General features: G+C 43.7%; 1 protein-coding gene across 1 annotated transcript in view; it reads left to right on the top strand.

Moving 5' to 3' along the window:
* LOC126235535 (Down syndrome cell adhesion molecule homolog) overlaps positions 1 to 23818 on the top strand; it is a 199769-nt gene that overhangs the window by 144466 nt on the left and 31485 nt on the right. The window contains exon 10 of the mRNA XM_049944254.1: positions 2854 to 3012. Within this exon, the coding sequence (XP_049800211.1) occupies positions 2854 to 3012 (159 nt within the window). The remainder of the gene's footprint in view (positions 1 to 2853; positions 3013 to 23818) is intronic.

Genomic DNA, 23818 nt, shown 5'->3' with positions numbered 1-23818 from the left:
TCAGATGGGAAGTTTTGGGTTTCGCGAATGCCTGGAGAACTTCACCTACCATCACGTATAGTGTCAACAGCGAAGTACGGAGGAGGTGGTGCTACGGTGTAGAGTGTTAGTGTTTGGTCCGCTTACTGCGCTTAAGAAAACGCTAAATGCGGAATCTTGTGAACAGACTTTACAGTCTTGTGAAATGGGCACACACAGTAGAGGAAACGTTCGGAGACTATGGCTTATTGTGTCAGCATGACAATGCATCCTGTCATAAATCGGCATATCTGAGGCAAAAAAGAAGCTTTGTGGACAGTAAAATGCCTGAAATAGAATGCCCTGCCCAGTATCCCGACCTGCACATAATGGAGCACCGTTGGGATGAGTTACACGCCATCGTCTAACACTATTACCTTCTCTGACGGAGATTGGACTGTCATTTCTCCATATGCATTCAGACACATCATTGAAAGTGTACCCAGAAGAGTTCAAGCTGTTATAATGGCGAAGGACTGGTACAACCCGTATTAATATTCAGTAATAGCTGTCCGCACACTTTTGATTAGGTAGTGTACGAGTCCCAATGTTGATGTTAAATTTATCGCTAGTCTCATTCCCGTTACTTTCGTCTTCCTTTTTGTTTACTATCAGTCCATGTAACTCTTCCACATCTTCACTGAGGATAACAGAGTCGACAGCAAACTTTGTCATTCATGTCACTACTCATTACTTTCGTCTCGTTTCGTTCTCTCTCAATCCATATTCGGTGTTCAGCAGGCTGTTCATTCCATTCAGCGGGTCCTGTAAATTTACTCACCTTTAATGACAAGGCAAATTCCCCATGCACCCCCCTCAGATTTAATGGTAAGATGGCCTGGAATATACCCCGTCAAAACTGAACACAGATCAAGTACGAAAACAGGAAAAGGTGTGATGAACTGTGAAAAGACAAGCAAAATAGAAATAGTGAACGGCCCAAAATAACACGTGCAACATGGAGCGTACTGAAAGAAACGCGGCCACATTGTTGTGTGGTCATGGTGTTGAACTGCGAAGGGCGAGATCCGCGCTCGGATCTCCCACGTACCCCATTGTCTTCTTTATCCCCTCACAAAATTGTGAACTGTTCATCTGGTCATTGACGTGTCTGTTGCCCTTCTGTGGTCTTGGCAGTTGTCATACTATAATTGGTAATTGGTTGGTTGGTTGGTTGGTTTGGGGGAAGAGACCAAACAGCGAGGTCATCGGTCTCATCGGGTTAGGGAAGGACGGAGAAGGAAGTCGGCCGTGCCCTTTCAAAGGAACCATCCCGGCATTTGCCTGGAGTGATTTAGGGAAATCACGGAAAACCTAAATCAGAATGGCCGGACGCGGGATTGAACCGTCGTCCTCCCGAATGCGAGTCCAGTGTGCTAGCCACTGCGCCACCTCGCTCGGTAATTGGTAATAGAATATAAGTCATGTGATGAGAAAATATTATCGTCGCGATTAAATGTGATGAATACAGAGAGCACGCGATATGCTGCATCGATCTCTCACGGAAACAAAAATAACAAATTTTGAGTGTGGTCTATGTTACAACAAAGGAATTCAAGAGTCAAAACTTCGATTCCTCCCTCGGTCATGGGGGTGTGTGTTGTCCTTAGTGTAAGTTAGTTTAAGTTAGACTGAGGAGTGTGTAAGCCTAGGGACCGATGACCTCAGCAGTTTGGTACCATAGAACTTACCATCACCTTACACCACGCTGCTGCAAACAGACTTTACAAGACGACACAGACACAAAATGAATACAGCGAACAGGCACGCCAATGACCGGACGGACAGTTTATAATTTTGAGAGAAAAAAAGGACCACGAGGGAGATTCGAACATCGATCTCCCTCTTCGCAGTCCAGCACCGTGAAGACAACCACTATGCAGTGGCTCGGCAGCTTCGTAAGACGTTGCATATCTTAAGCGTGAACCCTTCACTTTTTCTATTTTGGTTCTTTTTGCACACTTCAGGACACGTTTTTCCTCTTTTCTTGCATGATCTGTGTTGAGTTTTTGACGGACTACCAACTGGACCGTTTTACCACTAAATCTGAGAAGGGTGCGATGGGAGTTACCCTTGTGAGAATAACAATGTCACCAGCAAATGCCGTCATTGATATCATTTCACCTTGTATTTTAATCAGAGTCCTCGACGTTTCTTTCATTTCTGTCATTGTTTCTTCGATGTACACGTTGAACATCAGTGGGGGAAGACTGTACACTTGTCGAACATCATGTCTACTACGAGCACTTCTCTCTTAGTCTTTCATCTTTATTGTTCCCTCTTGGTTCGTCTACATGTTATACATTACACGTCCCTAGCTGCACTTATATTTCTGAAACTTTCTGATATATTTGTTTATTTTACGTTGTCGATTGGTTTTTGGGGGTCGACAAATCCTATGAAATTGTGATTTTTTGTACGTCTTTTCTCAGTTATCAGTCATACCGTCAGAACTGAATCCTAGGTGCCTTTACCTTTCCTAAAACGAAACTGATCGTCACTTAACAGAGCCTCATTTTGTTTTCCACTCTATTGTATTTTTACGGCATGTAAGTTTTCGTGCATTCTTCTAAGTAGCAAAATATCAAGTACCAAAAATTCTATGCAAAAATCATTCAATAAGAAATTAGTGTCGATAAAAAACAAAGCAGTAGCTCTGGTAAATGAAACCTTTGTTATTATGAACAGTACCAGTTTCCTCATAGTAAATTGCATCTGTTGAGAAAAGGGAGAAACATAAGTAAACTAATTGCAATTACTACATTTAGCTGACAACTATCTTTTGATTCTGAACAATAGAATCCACAAGCTCATTACAACAATTATTCTTTTCAGGAACCACACTACCGGACAACGACAGACAGCAAGTGTTCCAGAATGGGACACTCATAATACAGAACATGCAGAAACATTCCGATGAGGGAGGTTACGTGTGCGTAGCGACAAATCCGGACGGACTCACTTCAAGGAGCAAGCTGAATATTCAGGTCATGGGTAAGAGAGTTTGAAGAACGGGAACGGCATTCGTTCACCAACTAGCCTGCACTGTATAAACACTGACGTAAATGTGTTGCACATGAAATACCAGTCCAACTTTTGTCACTTTCTTGAGAAACTTTCATCACATAACGTATACCAAATGATTAAATATTCGACCGATTTAGACATGTGTCCATTATCAACATCAGTTCGAGTAATCCTCACGTATATAAACACACTCTTGTATCCGTTGTAGGATGGACATGCTATGTCACTTCAGGAAGGGTGTGGGCTGGAGACTGATGTGAAAATGTACGTATCGCATCCCGGACATTTGATCCGTTTGTGGTATGAGATGCAGTGTGGGGTTTTGCACTATGTTGACGTAACATGCCGTTTAGTACCCCGCACATCAAGTTTATGACGATAGATTCTGCCATGCTTGCCGCACACTAGTGAGCACTCAGCCTCGGATTAAACATGGCCAAACCAGTCCTGTTGTCCTATCCAATAGCTCGCCACACAGTGATCCTAAGTGTTGCAGAGGTATGGGTTTCGAGAATCGCTGCTACCTGTGACCTTCCACCAGGTCATCTGAGAACACTTTGTCGTCGATCTGAGACCACAAACAGAAACGAGACTCTTATCTGAACACCACAAAATGTCAGTCCATGATCAAGTTGACTCTGATTCCACACCGTACAAGTTTGTATAGTGTTTGTGCCAGAGTGTCAGTGGTAATTGACACCCAGATTCCTGGTCCAGTCAACAAGGACCAAGAAGGCTCGAATAGGGAAAAACGAGTTGTCGTGAGTTTTTTATAATGATAGGAGTGAGTTAGGAAGAATCAGTGCTCAAAGAAGAGGGATACGCTTGAAATTCTCCGAGGCTACAGGTACTGCAATGTGGAATAGCACAGCGGGCGATTCAGTTCAAGAGGATGAGTATCTCTAAGAATGCCAGTCACAGAAGTTGGAAAGAAAAACATAAGTACAAAAAAGGTAACTGCAAAGAAACCATGAGTAACAGGAGAAATACTTCAGCTGATCGATGAAAGAAAAAAGTACAAAAATGTTCAGAGAAATTCATGAATACAGAAATACAAGTTACTTAGGAATGAAATATAGAGGAAATGCACGGAAGTTAAAACGATATGGCTGCAAGAAATATGTGAACAAATCGAAAAAGAAGTGATTTTCGGACGGACTGATGTAGCATATAGAAAAGTGAAAACAGCCTCTGGTGAAATTAAAACAAAGAGCTGTAATATTCAGAGTGGAAGGCCTCTATGTGGGTGAAGACTGTGTGATGAAGTTATAGAAGAAGAAACAGGAGTCGTTATAAAAGATGTAGAAGATCCGTATTAGAACCAGAATTTAAGAGAGCTTTTGAATACTTAAAGTAGAATACGGCAGTAGGAATAGTTAACATTTCATCAGAATTTCTAAAATCGCTGGGAGAACTGGCAACAAAACGACTGTTCACGTTAGTGTATAGAAAGTCTGACATCCGGAAAAACATCGTCCACACAGTCCCGAAGATTGCAAGAACCGACAAGTGCTATGACTATCGCACAGTCAGCTTAACAGCTCGTGTATCCGAGTTGATGACAAGTACAATATATAGAAGAACGGAAAAGAAAATTGAGGACGTTTTAGATGATGATCAGTTTGGCATTAGGAAAGCTGAAGGCACTAGAGAGGCAATTCTGACGTTGGGGTTTACAATGAAAGCAAGACTTAAGAAAAATCATGACGCACTCATAGCATTTGTCGACTTGGAGTGTTCTACAATGTCAAATGTCGCAAGATGCTCGAAATTATGACAAAAATAGATATAAGCTGTAGGAAAAGGTGGGTAACATACAATATGTACAAGAGGCAGGAGGGAACGGTAAGAGTGGAATATGAAGAATGGAGTGCTCGGATAAGAAAGGGTGTCTCTACAGTTCAATCTACACATTGAAGAAGCAATGACAGAAATAAAAGATTCAAGAGTGGAATTAAGATTCATTGTGTAAGGATATCAATGATGAGATTCGCTGATGACATTTCTATCTTCAGTGCAACTGAGGAAGAATTACAGATTCTGCTGAATGGAATGCACAGTGTAATGAGCGCAGAATATAGATTGAGAGTAAATCAAAGAACAATGAAAGTAATGAATAGTTGTAGAAATGAGAACAGCTAGAAACTTAACGTGAGGATTGATGCTACCTAGGCAGCAAAACGACCAATGACAGAAGGAGTAAGGACGACATGAAAAGCAGACTCTCGCTGGTGGAAAGAGCATTCCTGGCCAAGATAAGTCTACTGGTGTCGAACATATGCCTTGATTCGAGTCGGCTGCAGTGGCCGTGCGGTTCTACGCGCTACAGTCTGGAGCCGAGCGACCGCTACGGTCGCAGGTTCGAATCCTGCCTCGAGCATGGATGTGTGTGATGTCCTTAGTTTAGTTAGGTTTAATTAGTTCTACGTTCTAGGCGACTGATGACCTCAGAAGTTAGGTCGCATAGTGCTCAGAGCATTTTGAACCATTTTGAACCTTGATTTGAGGAAGAAATTTCTGAGAACGTATGTTCTGAGTACAGTATTGTATCGCAGTGAAACATGTACTGTCGGAAAACCGGAAAAGAAGAAAACAGAAGCATTTGAGATGTGGTGCTGAAGAATAATGTTGAAAATTTGGTGGACTGACAAGATAAGGAATGAAGAGGTTCTCCAGTGAATTGGCGAGGAAAAGAATATATGGAAAACACTGACCACGGAATAACTTCTGTGGTGCTAGAGGGAATGTAGAGGGCAAAAACTGTAGAGGAAGACGGACATTGGAATAGATCCAGCAAATAATTGAGGACGTTGGTCGCAGGTGTTACTCTGAGTTGAAGAGATTGTTACAGGAGAGGAACTCGTGGCGGTTCGCATCAAGCCAGTCAGATTCCTACTAAAAAAAGAAAAAAAGAAACACATAGCGGGTTTCATGAACAACATACTAAAAATCCCGATGTCAGGTGTGAGCTTGGGGTTGAAAGGGCCATTAACGTCACTTTTTTCTTGAATAACTTGATAATCCGGGCATTTAGAGAAAATATTTCTCGGTTCACAACTAATGTACATAAAATTTTCGGCAAGAAAGACTCTATTAATGTTTTTTCTAGGGTTAATAGTTTCAGCATTGCAGGGGATGAAAAAATGGCAAGTTATAAAACATAGCGTTTTCGGGGTAGAAAAATTAATGTTTATTTTTAAATTACGTGAATTAATAACAAATATCAAGTATGTACCATATAAAAGTGCAGTAGACCCCTATTAAGGAAGAAATAGCATTCTGGAGGTATAAGAGTGTGGAAGCAGGTTGGAGGAAAGCAGGTCGCTGAATTGTGGTCATGGACCCGGTCGCTGTCGGGGTTTGTGCATTAACACTGTAACCCCCCCACAGAAATAATAATTAAATGAATAAGAAACCATGAACCTTGTGTAACATCCCCACAAAAATATTTTAAATGAATTTTAAATATTGTAACCTCTGAACAAAATTAATTTTAATGTAACCTCTGAACAAAATTGATTTTATTGTAACCTCTGAACAAAATTGGCTCCCATTTATAATCTCTGTGCAAAAATGCATTCACATTTAATGTAACCACAAAATTCAATTCCTAAGCCCGGAAATAATAAAAAAAATTCAGTAACCTGGTAAATTTTATGACGACAGCAGCGCTGCGCCTCGGGCCTGTATTCTGAATAAGAAAAAGGAAAAATTCTTACCTCAATAAAAACTGCGAATATACATCTGCTCTTATGTAGAAATTTTTTGGCACAGCTTCATTCAATGCTGGCGTATATTTTTTTCTGATTCTTGGAAGGAATGATCATGCATTGGAAATATTCTTTAAATTGAAATGAATGCTTTTCTTAAAAAAATTACTTTATATTATAAAAATTATTATTGGTGGTATTTTTTAAAAGAAATTAATGACAGTTAATATACGCGCAAGGCTGCTTCTTTACCTTCTACAATAATACTCATCCTCCAGAGTCCCGACCAGAGCAGACTGCCGACACGCGCAGGCACGCGCCGACTACTATCGACTACTGCATACTACTGCTTACTAGCACGGACTGAAGACTAATGCCGACTGACCGACTCGCGACAAGCAACAACTAACTACATACTACTCTCTGGTCAGAGACTCTGCCATGCCTCGCCCATCGCCGGCAACGCATACGTCTTACATAACCCTCCACTGGGGGGGCAAAAATTTGGCAGCGATGGTGAGTCAATTGGACTTGCCATGAGCAACAAATTTTTCTTAATTAACTAAGTTTACAATCACAGAATATATACATATATATATAAGTGCAGAACATGAAATAAAATATAGTGCACACGCACTAAGTACAGATCAAGCAATGACTAAATGTATACAATGAGTACAAAACATACTAACAACTAACAAAAGTGCACACGCACTGTAGTACAGAACATATCATCAAATCACAAATTGTATACGGAATGAGTACAAATCATATTAACAAATGACAAAAAGTGCACACGCACTGTAGCTCAGAACATATCAGCAAATCACAAAATGTATATGCAATGAATACAAATCATATTAACAAAATGACATGAAGTGCACACGCACTGTAGTTCAGAACATATCAGGAAATCACAAAGTATACGGAATGAGTACAAATCATATTAACAGATGACATAAAGTGCACACGCACTGTAGAAGTCTTAAACATTTTAACATAACATATCATGGAGTGAAATAAAGTGCACACGCACTGTAAAAGTCTTTAGCATATTTACATAACATATCATGGAGTGAAATAAAGTGCACACGCACTGTAGAAGTCTTTAGCCTATTTAGGACAACTGATCTTGTTAACAAATGAAATGAAGTGCACACGCCCTGTATATGTCTTTATCATTTTACAAGAACTAGGAAAGGAATGGGAAGGATTGCGTCATGGTTGTAGCACATTAGGTTGCACGCACCTGCACTGAAAGTCCATATCTTTATACAGAAGCACAACACCAAGTGAGACAATCTGAAGTTCTTTTCCTTGAAGTATTAATCAGTGTAGCCAAGACACTGAAATGTCGTAGTAATATTCCATGTTATCCTTTTGGTAGTACATTAGGCACACCAAACAGTGGGACCATAATAACATCTCCATCGCTCAAGGTGGTGGACAGCATGTCGTGTCAACACCACGTTCTTGTAAGGTACACCAATGTAGAATTAGTGCAAAAACCAAATATAGTGCTCCATGATCATGAGGATAGACACGACAAACGGATATTGCAGTAATTTCTGGTAATTAGGTCAGAAGTTGAAGGACATTAAGTCACATACTAGTCTTCATTGAGAATTACACTAGTCTAACAACTGATTTGAGTAATTGGTGGCACTCATCGCCCAGTTACTGAACATTTCTGTACCATGTATGAAGTATTACAGAATAATGTTCATAAATAGTCTGTTTACAGAGAACATTGGCACTCATTGACCAGTTACAAACCCTCATAAGTCATCATTCAAAACAGGAGCTAATGAATGCACTCATTGGCCAGTTACAAAACATATAGCAAGTATTGAATATTAAAAAAACATTTTTCATCATTCAAGTGACATATGACATATTTAAAATAATTATTGGCACTCATTGGCCTGTTACAAAGTATTCTTATATTTTTATAAAACCTTATTCAGTATTATTCAGAAGTTATCATTCAAAATGAGAGTCAATTATTGGCATAGCATTTATAGAGTATAACAAAAATATTATTTACAGAAATTATTGGCATAGTATTTATGCATTATTACAAAGCATCATTCAGTATTACTCAGAACTCATCATTCAAGTGACATAGGACATATTTAAAATGTAACACACTGTAACTATTACTCAAGGTCTGTGGTTAGAAAACATTATTCAGTATTACTCAGAATTCATCATTCAAATGACATATTACTCAGAACTGATCATTCCAGTGAGATAGGACATATTGAAAATGTAACATACTGTAACTATTATTCAAGGTCTGTCACTAGAGAACATTATTCAGTATTACTCAGAACTCTCTTAAACTGGTAGCATTATTTGGGACTGGTAATACTTTGTTTTGTGCTAGCAATGCATTGCGTTGGGATCGATAATTAAGTACTGGGGCATAACAATATTTGCTTTTGAGTTATTGCTGCAAATGAAGATGTGTAACGTCATTCGTCATGAGTCAGCTGTAGCAAGGTTATGAAACAGGTGGAGTATATGTGATCACATTCATGAATGACACACACAAATGGGTAAGAAAAAATGCAAGTACTAGAAGAGGTTTAATTATTAACCACTTATAACGTATTAATTTCGTGAATAATTTCTCCTGCAAAAAATACAAAATGGATTATTAAACTGAAAGAAGAAACGCATATTATGCTGAAAAGTAGTGAACTTCGAATTAACAGGTAGTGAAATGTGTATTAAATATATATGTTCTCTAGCTGTCCTTTCCAAAACCTTCAGTCATCATACCATGCGACATAAGACATACTGTCAAAACGAACTGCAACAAATACTTAAATAACTACATAGCATCTCTTAACTAACAGTAAATATATAAACTTCATCATTATTTTCATCTGCAAAGAAAACCTTCATTATCCATATCATCATAACTCCATTATTATCATCACCTGTAAAGAAAAACTTCATTATCTGCAAAAAAGTCACTTCATTATTCATTATACAACTATTCCTTATTTCTAGCATATTTCATCACTAAAACTAAGATGTGTAGTTCTGTCTGACAGCCTGCATCAATCGCCTCGTATTCTGAAAGAAAAAATTAGTTAAGACTGCTGTCATACGATGTGTATAGCATATTCTTGTTAATGCTTATTAATTCTGATCCATTTACTCTTCGTGACGAGGTATTGCATCTTCTTGCGTTCATTCCGAAGGTGAAATTCCCATTTCTGTTTAATTTATTTCTTTTACACGTTATTTCTTTCTTCTACAATAATACTCATCCTCCAGAGTCCCAACCAGAGCGGACTGCCGACACGCGCAGGCACGCGCCGACTACTGTCGACTCACGCAGACTACTCAAGACTACTGCCTACTAGCACGGACTGAAGACTAAAGCCGACTGACGCCGACTCGCGACAAGCAACAGCTAACTACATACTACTCTCTGGTCAGAGACTACTCAAGACTACTGCCTACTAGCACGGACTGAAGACTAAAGCCGACTGACGCCGACTCGCGACAAGCAACAACTGACTACATACTACTCTCTGGTCAGAGACTACTCAAGACTACTGCCTACTAGCACGGACTGAAGACTAAAGCCGACTGACGCCGCCTCGCGACAAGCAACAACTGACTACATACTACTCTCTGGTCAGAGACTACTCAAGACTACTGCCTACTAGCACGGACTGAAGACTAAAGCCGACTGACGCCGACTCGCGACAAGCAACAGCTAACTACATACTACTCTCTGGTCAGAGACTCTGCCATGCCTCGCCCATCGCCGGCAACGCATACGTCTTACAACACAACATGGAATAATGATGTGAGTTACCAATGATAATAAATTGTGCACACCTTTCTGCTCTTCTAGAGTGGAAACTGAGACTTAGCCATCCTGTACGGCAGCTGTAGAGTCCTTCTGAGAAAGCGACTTCACCCACGGTGAGTGCTACCCAGTTTTCAGTTTACAATAGACTACACTTCACCAGCAGTTCCTCTCCATTTCTCTTATGTGAATACATAAAATAGCTTCACGGAGATCATCTTTAAGCAGTGTAGATATTTTTAGTTTATTAACTGATGCTTATTTGCATTTATAAAATGAGCTTTTGTTTCAAATACGTTGCTGTAAGTAATGGCCAAGTATTGTTTAAACTGTGTTATGTTGTCAGCGACCTGCATAGTGTTGGTAGTAAAGGGACTGGATTGCTAAAAATGTCATCTTGACGCTGTGTATTATTGACATCATTTTGTAAAGCTGTGTAACTGTGTTGGGTCACTTTGCAGTCAATTAATGAACCCTTTAGGGGTTGGGAGAGCTGAGGCATCGATGGTGCATTTGATACACCTCACGCTGCGAAAACTACACTCCTGGAAATTGAAATAAGAACACCGTGAATTCATTGTCCCAGGAAGGGGAAACTTTATTGACACATTCCTGGGGTCAGATACATCACATGATCACACTGACAGAACCACAGGCACATAGACACAGGCAACAGAGCATGCACAATGTCGGCACTAGTACAGTGTATATCCACCTTTCGCAGCAATGCAGGCTGCTATTCTCCCATGGAGACGATCGTAGAGATGCTGGATGTAGTCCTGTGGAACGGCTTGCCATGCCATTTCCACCTAGCGCCTCAGTTGGACCAGCGTTCGTGCTGGACGTGCAGACCGCGTGAGACGACGCTTCATCCAGTCCCAAACATGCTCAATGGGGGACAGATCCGGAGATCTTGCTGGCCAGGGTAGTTGACTTACACCTTCTAGAGCACGTTGGGTGGCACGGGATACATGCGGACGTGCATTGTCCTGTTGGAACAGCAAGTTCCCTTGCCGGTCTAGGAATGGTAGAACGATGGGTTCGATCACGGTTTGGATGTACCGTGGACTATTCAGTGTCCCCTCGACGATCACCAGTGGTGTACGGCCAGTGTAGGAGATCGCTCCCCACACCATGATGCCGGGTGTTGGCCCTGTGTGCCTCGGTCGTATGCAGTCCTGATTGTGGCGCTCACCTGCACGGCGCCAAACACGCATACGACCATCATTGGCACCAAGGCAGAAGCGACTCTCATCGCTGAAGACGACACGTCTCCATTCGTCCCTCCATTCACGCCTGTCGCGACACCACTGGAGGCGGGCTGCACGATGTTGGGGCGTGAGCGGAAGACGGCCTAACGGTGTGCGGGACCGTAGCCCAGCTTCATGGAGACGGTTGCGAATGGTCCTCGCCGATACCCCAGGAGCAACAGTGTCCCTAATTTGCTGGGAAGTGGCGGTGCGGTCCCCTACGGCACTGCGTAGGATCCTACGGTCTTGGCGTGCATCCGTGCGTCGCTGCGGTCCGGTCCCAGGTCGACGGGCACGTGCACCTTCCGCCGACCACTGGCGACAACATCGATGTACTGTGGAGACCTCACGCCCCACGTGTTGAGCAATTCGGCGGTACGTCCACCCGGCCTCCCGCATGCCCACTATACGCCCTCGCTCAAAGTCCGTCAACTGCACATACGGTTCACGTCCACGCTGTCGCGGCATGCTACCAGTGTTAAAAACTGCGATGGAGCTCCGTATGCCACGGCAAACTGGCTGACACTGACGGCGGCGGTGCACAAATGCTGCGCAGCTAGCGCCATTCGACGGCCAACACCGCGGTTCCTGGTGTGTCCGCTGTGCCGTGCGTGTGATCATTGCTTGTACAGCCCTCTCGCAGTGTCCGGAGCAAGTATGGTGGGTCTGACACACCGGTGTCAATGTGTTCTTTTTTCCATTTCCAGGAGTGTATTTCAGCCATTGACAACAGACGCAATGAAATCTGCATTGTCGAATACATATAGACAACGTGTTACAGTTACAAGCAGCCCTACTGTTTCCAGTCCAGTCGTTAACCTTTTTCCACAACAGCTCATTTGTTGTTGTTGTTGTGGTCTTCAGTCCTGAGACTGGTTTGATGCAGCTCTCCATGCTACTCTATCCTGTGCAAGCTTTTTCCATCTCCCGGTACCTACTGCGACCTACATCCTTCTGAATCTGCTTAGTGTATTCATCTCTTGGTTTCCCTCTACGATTTTTACCCTCCACGCTGCCCTCCAGTACTAAATTGGTGATAGCTTGATGCCTCAGAACATGTCCTACCAACCGATCCGTTCTTTTAGTCAAGTTGTGCCACAAACTTCTCTTCTCCCCAATTCTTTTCAATACCTCCTCATTAGTTATGTGATCTACCCATCTTATCTTCAGCATTCTTCTGTAGCACCACATTTCGAAAGCTTCTATTCTCTTCTTGTCTAAATTATTTATCGTCCATGTTTCACTTCCATACGTGGCTACACTCAATACAAATACTTTCAGAAACGACTTCCTGACACTTAAATCAATACTCGATGTTAACAAATTTCTCTTCTTCAGAAACGTTTTCCTTGCCATTGCCAGTCTACATTTTATATCCTCTGTACTTCGACCATCATCAGTTATTTTGCTCCCCAAATAGCAAAACTCCTTTAGTACTTTAAGTGTCTCATTTCCTAATCTAATTCTCTCAGCATCACTGACAGCTCACTTAACAACTGCAAATAAGCACTTAATAAACTGAAAATAACTCCAGTTGCACATAAACAAGAAGTTATTTTGTCTTCCTGTCCAAGGAAATGCAGGGAAGGTGTAGTTTGAAAGGGTCAGCACTCGTAATGTAGGAAGTTACATTTCCCGGAAGAAAGCTAGAATTGTCGTACAGGATGATTAAGAATCAGTTTCCCCTCTAGCAGAGTAGAACAGTTTCCGTACAGTGTTAACGCACTTTCTGGGAACTAAACATCTCTGCACACTCCGTAGCTAATGGTTCAAAAAGTGCTCAGCAAAACCACATGACTTTTTCCCCAAATTTTCTTTCACTGACTGGACTGACCCGTAATCAGTTCCTGACGCTTTGTGGTGCTGCTCTGCCGATGTGTTCTACCAGAATTTCAGGTGTTGTCATCCGTCTATTCAGCAGAGCCAGTGGAACCGTAATCTCGTAGTATACTGCGTCTGGAAGGTTCGGTGCATATTCTTCTTGCCACTCTGCTGTCCTGAGTCCATGTCGCCACCACTCGTTCTGTTGACATTACACTGCATCCAGGTAAAGTATATGAGCTCTCTGTCGGTATGATGCTCCCTTGTCCGCCATGCCAAACATTCGACCTTTCGCAGAGTCCAGGTGACGGATATAAGCTGCATGCGCACATCCTCTGGTCATGCTGCGCTGCGATCTCGACCTGGAAAGTTCCAGTATTGTTACGCACGCGAAATAACCATCATATTGAGATGTTTTATTTTCACACCACCACATCTCGTCACATAAAACACTGATTTGAGTAACGAAAGAGGCCAAGAGGCACTTATTTGTCAATGTGTAATATTTAACTACGCAGTGTAATGATGTATTTTCACAATTAACAACGAGAAATGAATCCAGCGCCACTGACGCGCCTAAGAAACTATAGGCTAATTCAACGCGCATGTAAAAACATCGATATTAAAGACAAACTCTGAAGACAAAGAAAGCAAGCGCACAACCCATCGTCCACTGCCGGACGATATCACTCTCTTTTTATCTCCTGTATAATACGGATGCACTATTACATACCCGTCATTATAAGATTTGTAATTTGTTAAAACCTACAGAGATATGCATGTGGGACTAGTATATGTGACTAACGCAGAGTGGTTAAAGAGGCCAAGAGCCATTTATTTGTCCATGTATAATATTTAACTACGCATTGTAATGATGTATTTTGATAATTTACAACGAGAAATGAATCCAGCGCCACTGACGCGCCTACGTGATTTCTAAACTTTTCAAACCACTCAGGCTCTGCCATTGTTATTGACGTAAGTGTTAACATGTTATCTGTATGTTAAATCCAAGCTCATAATTTTGTGTTTGTTTTGGTAGTTGGGCAACCTTAATCATTTACTTTTAATGTGCCAAGTTTTTTCACAGAGCGAACCGTGTCCGACGTGTCATTGTGTGAACACAACAGTCGAGGCCGACATTAACATACTGCTTATTCTTCAAACTCAGTTTTAAACTGGCCCTTAGGTACATTTTCAGTGCGAGTGACGCCCGGGAATTTGTTAGGAAACTTTACTTCTCCACAAAGCCTCACTGTTCCATATTGGTACGCGGCACTTTCTAAACGGGAAAGGGAGCCACGCAAGTACATGCTGCTTCCCCTTCTCAATCTGATGTTTAATAATAATAATAATAATATTTCCTTACTCGTGATCCACAATATACTCTATACGTACCTGGCCCACATGGTTGGAAAATACCAGTTGCATAACAGTCCTAAGGAAACTAAACTCAAAAATGTGTGAAAATTACAGGACAATAGCTTTGATGCCACAATCTAGCAAGATTCTTTTAAAAATCATCCTGAATTGACTCAAAATATAAATGGACAGGTAGTTGCCGAGTGAACATAGTACAGAAAAGGTAAAAGCACCAAGGACCGAACAGGAAATGTTAGTTGGGTAATGGAAAAATTGGAAGAATATCAAGAAGACTTATTTGCGCTCTTCTCAGACTACAGCAAAGCATTTAACTATGTAAGTCGCTAAAAAATGTGGGAAATAATAGATTTTATGGGAATACCAGAGCCCTTTACACTACAAGTCATAAATCTATACAAAAACCAAGAAGATTAGTAAAAATATAGCAAGAATTTATAGAAACTTTGGAGACATGGAAAAAAGTTATCTGTACCATAGATGCTTCTTTTCAAAATGTATGATGATATATAATGAGAAGTGGAGGTGTGTCAGATATGGAAACTGGAGTTAAAATTTGGAGGTGGGGGTGAGGGGGAAGGGAGGGAGGGGGCATCAATTAATATATTCCGACGATTCACTTATAATCTGTAGTAGAGAAAACATTAAAAGTATGTTGGAAAAAATGCGAAAAGAAAGCCAAAAGTTAGTTTAAGGCTAATTTTGAAGAAAACAAAAATTGTGACGACAGGAATGAAGATTAATGTGGTGATAAGGAGAAAACATTGAGGAAGTCTATGGTAATATAATTTTGGGATATGCGATGCCAATAAGTAGCTCCTGCACTGAGGAATAAGAAAAAGTGTACAACTTGGAATAGACGCTACAATTAAGCCACTTCCTCAAGGAAAGGAAACCGTAACTTGAAACGTATTCGCAGCTGCGAATACGGACAAGGATCTGCTGTATAAGGGAATGACGACAATGTAAACCTGTGTCGGGCTGGTACTCGAACCCGGATTTTCTGCTTAAAGCGATAGTGTGATAGCTGTAAATGCCGCTTCGAGTCCGAGTCTGACACAAATTTTCATTGTCGTCATTCCATATCACAGCTCATGGTCGTCCATGTTTGCAGGTATGAATACATTTCATGTATTTCAGAAGGGCTGTACTTGCCACCGAGCCAGTTCCTTCGGACATGCATGCATGTTGAGAGGTGCCGCGGCACTCTCTCACTTTAACAACTCTGTCAGTCAGATTAATATTCATATTTTAGGTCATGATCATGGAGTTCCGTAGTGCTACGTTTAGCATGTATGGTTTATAGCTTTTTTCATGAGGAAATTGCTGGCAGAATGTTCATATAACTGTATGTGTAGCCTATAGAGAACTTCTACCCATGGGGCCGTAGCGGAGGCGACGGAGAAGAGGGAGAAAGATGGGTTGCGGGTCATAAATACAGTATCCAGCGACCTGGCTGTGCGAATGATTCTGGGGAGCAGCGCTCTGTGGACAGCACCTGCAGAGGGAATGGCACGTCCCTCTTCCCACATAGGATTAGAGTGGGAGGGCGCCGGTTCGCAAAACATTATACCTGGGCCAAGCGATTGACCATCGAGAAGGTGACCGACTGGTGAAAACTTGGTGGAGGGAGGCATATAAGAGAGACTGCTGCAATCTTTTTCTTGCAAACAGTGGGACGGTCATAAAACTCTAAGCAATCTCATGTTAGAAGCTGGTACGATAAGGAGTGAGTGACTGGTGGAGTGGCCGAGAGGTTCTAGGCGCTACAGTCTGGAACCGCGCGACGGTTACGGTCGTAGGTTCGAGTCCTGCCTCGGGCATGGATGTGTGTGATGTCCTTACGCTAGTTAGGTTTAAGTAGTTCTAAGTTCTAGGGGACTGATGACCCCAGAAGTTAGGTCCCATAGTGCTCAGAGCCATTTGAACCATTTTGAGTGAATTCTGCACGTTAGTGGAGGCAAGACTGTAACTCCTCTGACGCCAGTAAGTCGCCAGGTACTTTAAACGAGGTGCAAAACTGTCTGGGGAGCTTAACAGTCTTCTTTCAGAAATTGGAAATTGTGAACTGAACAGATTAGATCTCTCATCAAATGAGGGAATGTAATCCTGTCTAGGTATAGGTTTTTTGCCGAAACATGGCCATTCTTACCATGAGAATAAAACCTCTCTGATCTAAAATCTTTTTTCGCAGAAGAGAGATTTGGGGTTGGTGACTGGCTCCCCTCAGGATATTCAGGATATGCAAAGCAGAGGATTGCTCCAGCTTGGGAAAGTCAATGCTGTGTCTGGATTGGCTACCAGGCCAACAGAACAGTTAAGAGGGGAGATTGAGTGAGTAGAGAATAGTTGGATTTTTTTCGAATTCGGCTCCTGTACCGAGGCTTGGTGGAAAGGTATTGTGATTCTTTGTCTCCTTTGTCTTTTGGTGCTTCCCTGGTAGAGAACTTCAAATCTTTCCTTAGCGGGTGAGACTTGTGGCCTGGGCCGGCCGCGGTGGTCTAGTGGTTCTAAGCGCGCAGTCCGGAACCGCGGGACTGCTACGGTCGCAGGTTCGAATCCTGCCTCGGGCATGGATGTGTGTGATGTCCTTAGGTTAGTTGGGTTTATGTAGTTCTAAGTTCTAGGGGACTGATGACCACAGAAGTTAAGTCCCATAGTGCTCAGAGCCATTTGAACCATTTGAACTTGTGGCCTGCAGCTTATGGTGGACTAAGTGGCAGTGGCAGTTTCCAACTGTACCGACAGTGGGATTGCGTATCATCTCGGACATATCATGGGTCATGAGGGTGAACTTATTCATTCTGAGTAGGCCGTCTGGCGTTCGACAATTCTAGAGCACACAGTCGTGCCTGTGAGTGACATTGGTCTGACCAGACCACCAAACGGGTGCACCTCACACTGAAATCTGTCAGAATTTTAGGACTCTGATAGGGAAGTTTCCCGTGTTCTAATAATCGCTAGTCGGCGCAGGTTGCAAACACTCGTGGAAGCCAGAACATTACAGCTGCCGCAGAGCGCCGCTCCTCGCACACAGCGTGCCGTTTCCTGCTGCTGCTGCTGCTGCCTCAATCAAGGTGAAAGAGTAAAGCGTTGCTGCACCATCGTAAATGTCCAATGTAAATGTCGTGTGACTAGGTCCTCCCGTCGGGTAGACCGTTCGCCGGGTCTTTTTATTTGACGCCACTTCGGCGACGTGCCCGTCGAGCCGGCCGGTGTGGCCGAGTGGTTCTAGGCACTACAGTCTGGAACCGTGCGACCGGTACGGTCGAAGGTTCGAATCCTACCTCGGGCATGGATGTGTGTGATGTCTTTAGGTTAGTTAGGTTTACGTAGTTCTACGTTCTAGGGGACTGATGACCTCAGATGTTAAGTCCCATAGTGCTCAGAGCCATTTGAACATTGCCCGTCGATTGGGATGAAATGATGATGATTAGGACTTTTTTTCATTAAACCAGGTGGGTGACTAGCCGCCTGTGGGTATATGGCTGGTCCTTTTTTGACCACAAAAATCCTTTTGTGATATACCCAACAAGGTTTTCTGGTCTCTTAGCCATCGTGAGTGGCCGCAAGTTTGTTAGCTTGCGGCCACCCTCGATGTTGCCCGTCCCTGCCACGTGGAGGCGGAACAGTTTCTGCGTTGTTCACCTTTATCTTTTATTGTTGAGTGATATCACATATCTATGTACAAGCTTTAACAGTTTAGATACAATTTGGAATTCAATCTCGATATGTTTTACGAAAAATGCTTTAAAACGAAGAAAGGAAACAAATTAAAGAAAATCATGCTGGGAATTCTTAATATAACTTATCTGCTATACTTAACCTAATGAGACTTTGAAATATGAGTTTGATTTGTGGATTTGTGAGGGTATCGGAGAGGTTTTGGAGGTGTTCGGGAAAAGGGGTCCGACTCTCCCCGTCTAGCCAACAGGGGATGGCGGGCTCGAAATGTACTTCGAGCCATCCATTCCGTACCCGCATCGCACGTTTAAAGCGTTATTCGTAATTGACTGTGTTGGGTTGGTGCTTATCTAGGCACGATTCTTAGTGTTGAGAGCCGTCATTGAGTTTGAGTGAGTGACATAATGTTGCTGTTTTCCGAATCTGTGTTTTCCGCAACATCTGTATCATTCTCTTCATCATAGCTGGTAGTCTCCCACGTTTCCGTTTCCCGTGTCTTTTGTGTCTCTGGTCGCAATCGTTGGTACGGCCTTGATTACTTAAAGGATTTGTGCAGTACCTGGGATACTTCATTTGTCACCTGGTTGATCTCCTCCCATGTGTCTTTATTCCTGATGGCTGTATTTATGTCATCCTGCGTTTATATTTGTAGTTGTGTAGGTGTTATGTCTGCGATCTGTAATGGGCAGTGAAAAACTAAGTGTTCTGGTGATCCATTTACGCCACATGTGCAGGTATCACTTTGAGTGAGTCCCACAACACCCAGTCCCTGAGCAGACAAACTCTCCGACCCAGCCGGGAAACGAGCCCGGGCCCTTAGGATTGACATTCTGTCGCGCTGACCACTCAGCTACCGGGGGCGCACATCGTAGGGTTATTAAATGATATTCTTAACTCTCTGTTCTCTAGTGAAGCATGGTTTGTGATGTGCTTGGTCGTAGATGATTTCATTTGAATAAAACGGTCTGACTGTGGATCCATGTAAACAAAGTCAGAGGCGTTGTAAAAGGGATTAATTTACGGCAGAATTTGTATAGTTTTCACGCAGTGAATGCTTTGCCAATCAAGCAACATCTCTTTTCTGGCTTTTGTTTGTCATTTATTTTTGTAAGATTTATCAGCTCGTTGTAGTTATAAAAATTTGAATAAAAACTTGTCATTATCTTTGTAAACTTCAGTGTGCTACTGTTCTCATTCATACTACCTGAGCTACTCAACGTTGTCTTTTTTGTGGTAGTACATGGATACACCAGTAATTCAAGGTTGAATCTTATTAAATTAGTTAATCTGATTATTAATTTTAGTTCAGAAAATGACCACAAACATAGGCAACAAAAGTGCCATGAGTAAATTCACTAACTTCGTAAATAATAAATAAAGAATGTAACTCACGATTTGAAGATTATTGAGAAGACAATACTGTTCTTTACGTAAAGACAATAACATTTAGCATCACTCAGAGATAAGTTTATGATTAAAGCAAGCAACGGCTTGCAATGTCTCAAGGAACACTGCATCGTACTTCCGAACAATACAGTCACTGTAATATCGTATCGAAACTGTAACTACCGACCGAAATACACTCCAGGAAATTGAAATAAGAACACCGTGAATTCATTGTCCCAGGAAGGGGAAACTTTATTGACACATTCCTGGGGTCAGATACATCACATGATCATACTGACAGAACCACAGGCACATAGACACAGGCAACAGAGCATGCACAATGTCGGCACTAGTACAGTGTATATCCACCTTTCGCAGCAATGCAGGTTGCTATTCTCCCATGGAGACGATCGTAGAGATGCTGGATGTAGTCCTGTGGAACGGCTTGCCATGCCATTTCCACCTGGCGCCTCAGTTGGACCAGCGTTCGTGCCGGACGTGCAGACCGCGTGAGACGACGCTTCATCCAGTCCCAAACATGCTCAATGGGGGACAGATCCGGAGATCTTGCTGGCCAGGGTAGTTGACTTACACCTTCTAGAGCACGTTGGGTGGCACGGGATACATGCGGACGTGCATTGTCCTGTTGGAACAGCAAGTTCCCTTGCCGGTCTAGGAATGGTAGAACGATGGGTTCGATGACGGTTTGGATGTACCGTGCACTATTCAGTGTCCCCTCGACGATCACCAGTGGTGTACGGCCAGTGTAGGAGATCGCTCCCCACACCATGATGCCGGGTGTTGGCCCTGTGTGCCTCGGTCGTATGCAGTCCTGGTTGTGGCGCTCACCTGCACGGCGCCAAACACGCATACGACCATCATTGGCACCAAGGCAGAAGCGACTCTCATCGCTGAAGACGACACGTTTCCATTCGTCCCTCCATTCACGCCTGTCGCGACACCACTGGAGGCGGGCTGCACGATGTTGGGGCATGAGCGGAAGACGGCCTAACGGTGTGCGGGACCGTAGCCCTGCTTCATGGAGACGGTTGCGAATGGTCTTCGCCGATACCCCAGGAGCAACAGTGTCCCTAATTTGCTGGGAAGTGGCGGTGCGGTCCCCTACGGCACTGCGTAGGATCCTACGGTCTTGGCGTGCATCCGTGCGTCGCTGCGGTCCGGTCCCAGGTCGACGGGCACGTGCACCTTCCGCCGACCACTGGCGACAACATCGATCTCACGCCCCACGTGTTGAGCAATTCGGCGGTACGTCCACCCGGCCTCCCGCATGCCCACTATACGCCCTCGCTCAAAGTCCGTCAACTGCACATACGGTTCACGTCCACGCTGTCGCGGCATGCTACCAGTGTTAAAGACTGCGATGGAGCTCCGTATGCCACGGCAAACTGGCTGACACTGACGGCGGCGGTGCACAAATGCTGCGCAGCTAGCGCCATTCGACGGCCAACACCGCGGTTCCTGGTGTTTCCGCTGTGCCGTGCGTGTGATCATTGCTTGTACAGCCCTCTCGCAGTGTCCGGAGCAAGTATGGTTGGTCTGACACACCGGTGTCAATGTGTTCTTTTTTCCATTTCCAGGAGTGTATAAGGAGCAGCCAGACGAAAATCGAACACTCGCCACAACGAGACCATGGTATTATTCTGTTCAAAAGTAATCACCACACACGTTTAATACATTTATCCCACTGGCAAGCGGGACAACCAATTCCTGTTTCGTACAACGTGCTCAGACGCTGACGGAACTACAACCGCACCCACTCTTGCACTTCCTCGTCAGACTAAAACCGATGCCCACGTACGTCTTTCTTCAGATTGCCAAACATTTGAAAATTACACGGCAAAAGATCCGGGCCCTAACGAGGATGCTGCAGTGTTTCCCAGCGTAATGGCAGAAGCGTAGCCTTCGTTCGACTGCAATCTGGGGGAGGGGGATGGGGGGGGGGGGGGAAGAAGTTATCCTGCAATGGGATGATTCCGTCCGACAGCATTCCAACATCACTAGGGAAAACGGTAAATCTGTGGAACCATCCCACATATTCCCCGCCAAAGAAATCTAAAGATAATTCACACAAGTTCCGGTAAGGTCACGATGACTTTCTTCTTCGAGTGTACCGACTCTCTGCTCGTAGAGTTTCTCGGGCGTGGAACCACAATCAATGAGCAGCGCTACGGAGAGCCTTTGCAGAAACTGCGTCACAACATAATGTGAAAACGCCCAGGGATGCTGTCAGACAAAATCCTCCCGCTGCACGATAGCGCCCGTCCACACACTGCCAAGCACATGAAAGCTACGCTTGAGCAACTTCTTTGGGAAACAATGCAACATCCTCCCTGCAGCCTGGATCTTTCACCGTGTGATTTGAACATCTTTGACGACTTCAAGAAAGACATGCGTGAACGTGGGCTTCTGTCGGTCGACGATGTGCAAGACAGGATGCGGTTACGGATCCCTCTGCGGTCAACCGCCTTCTGAGAAACAGGAATTGATTGTGTTCCAATGGGATAAATGCCTCAACGTGTGTGATGATTATTTTTGAATGGAACCATTCCATGGTCACCTGGTGATGAGTGTTTGGTATTTATTTGACTGCCCTTCTGATCTTCCTCGCAGTTCTGTACGGATATGAGTTGTGGACAGTGAAATAAGTGCTTCACAATAAAATGTATTCATTTTAAATATGGGTGTGGAGAATTAAGTGAGGATGTCATGGTCCAAGAAAGCAAAAATAATCCTGGAAAATACAAACATCAAAAAAAGTTTTACATCACCCCGGTTCATAGAACTCCTGAAGATAGACGTTCACTGTGGATATTGTATCACAGACACAGACCCGTTGACTGTTCAAAGATTTCAGTAAATCTGCCTAAAGATGTAAACAACCACCCATGAGCAGCGTCTATGAGACGGAGGGCGTCCGACAGCTGATCAGTTCCGGTTATTCCACCAGGAAGGAGGTACAGGGCTCGTGTTGTCTGTAGTTCAACGATGCTTAGACGGTCAATACCGCGGTTCGATCATGTCCGCAGTGTTATTGTATGCCAGGAAGGGCTCTCAACAAGGAAAGTGTCCAGGCGTCTCGGAGTGAAGTGATGATGTTCTGGCATGGAGGAGATACAAAGAGACAGGAATTTTCGATGACACGCCTCGCTCTGGCCGCCCAAGGGCTATTACTGCAGTGGATGACCGCTACCTACGGATTATGACTCGGAGGAACTCTGACAGCAACGCCACAATGTTGAAGAATGCTTTTCGTGCAACCTCAGCATGTCGTGTTACGACTCAAACTGTGCGCAAGAGGCTGCATGGTGCGCAACTTCACTCTTGATGTCCATGACGAGGTTCATCTTTGCAACCACGACACCATCCACCGCAGTACAGAAGGGGCCAACAACATGACAAATGGACCGCTCAGGATTGGCATCACGTACTCTTCACCGATGAGTGTCGCACATGCCTTCAACCAGGCAATAGTCGGAGAAGTGTTTGGAAGCAACCTTGTCAGGCTGAACGCCTTAGACACACTGTCCAGCGACTGCAGCAAGGTGGAGGTTCCCTGCTGTTTTGAGGTGGCATTACATGGGGCCGACGTACGCCGCTGGTGGTCATCGAAGGCCCCGTAACGGCTGTACGATACGTGAATGCCGTGCAACGATATCGGGAGCATATTGGCGAGGCATTCGTCTTCA

The sequence above is a fragment of the Schistocerca nitens genome, chromosome 2 (assembly GCF_023898315.1).
Source record: "Schistocerca nitens isolate TAMUIC-IGC-003100 chromosome 2, iqSchNite1.1, whole genome shotgun sequence".
Taxonomy (NCBI): domain Eukaryota; kingdom Metazoa; phylum Arthropoda; class Insecta; order Orthoptera; family Acrididae; genus Schistocerca; species Schistocerca nitens.
Note: the sequence above shows the minus strand (reverse complement) of the source record. Positions and strands in the feature narration are given on the sequence as shown.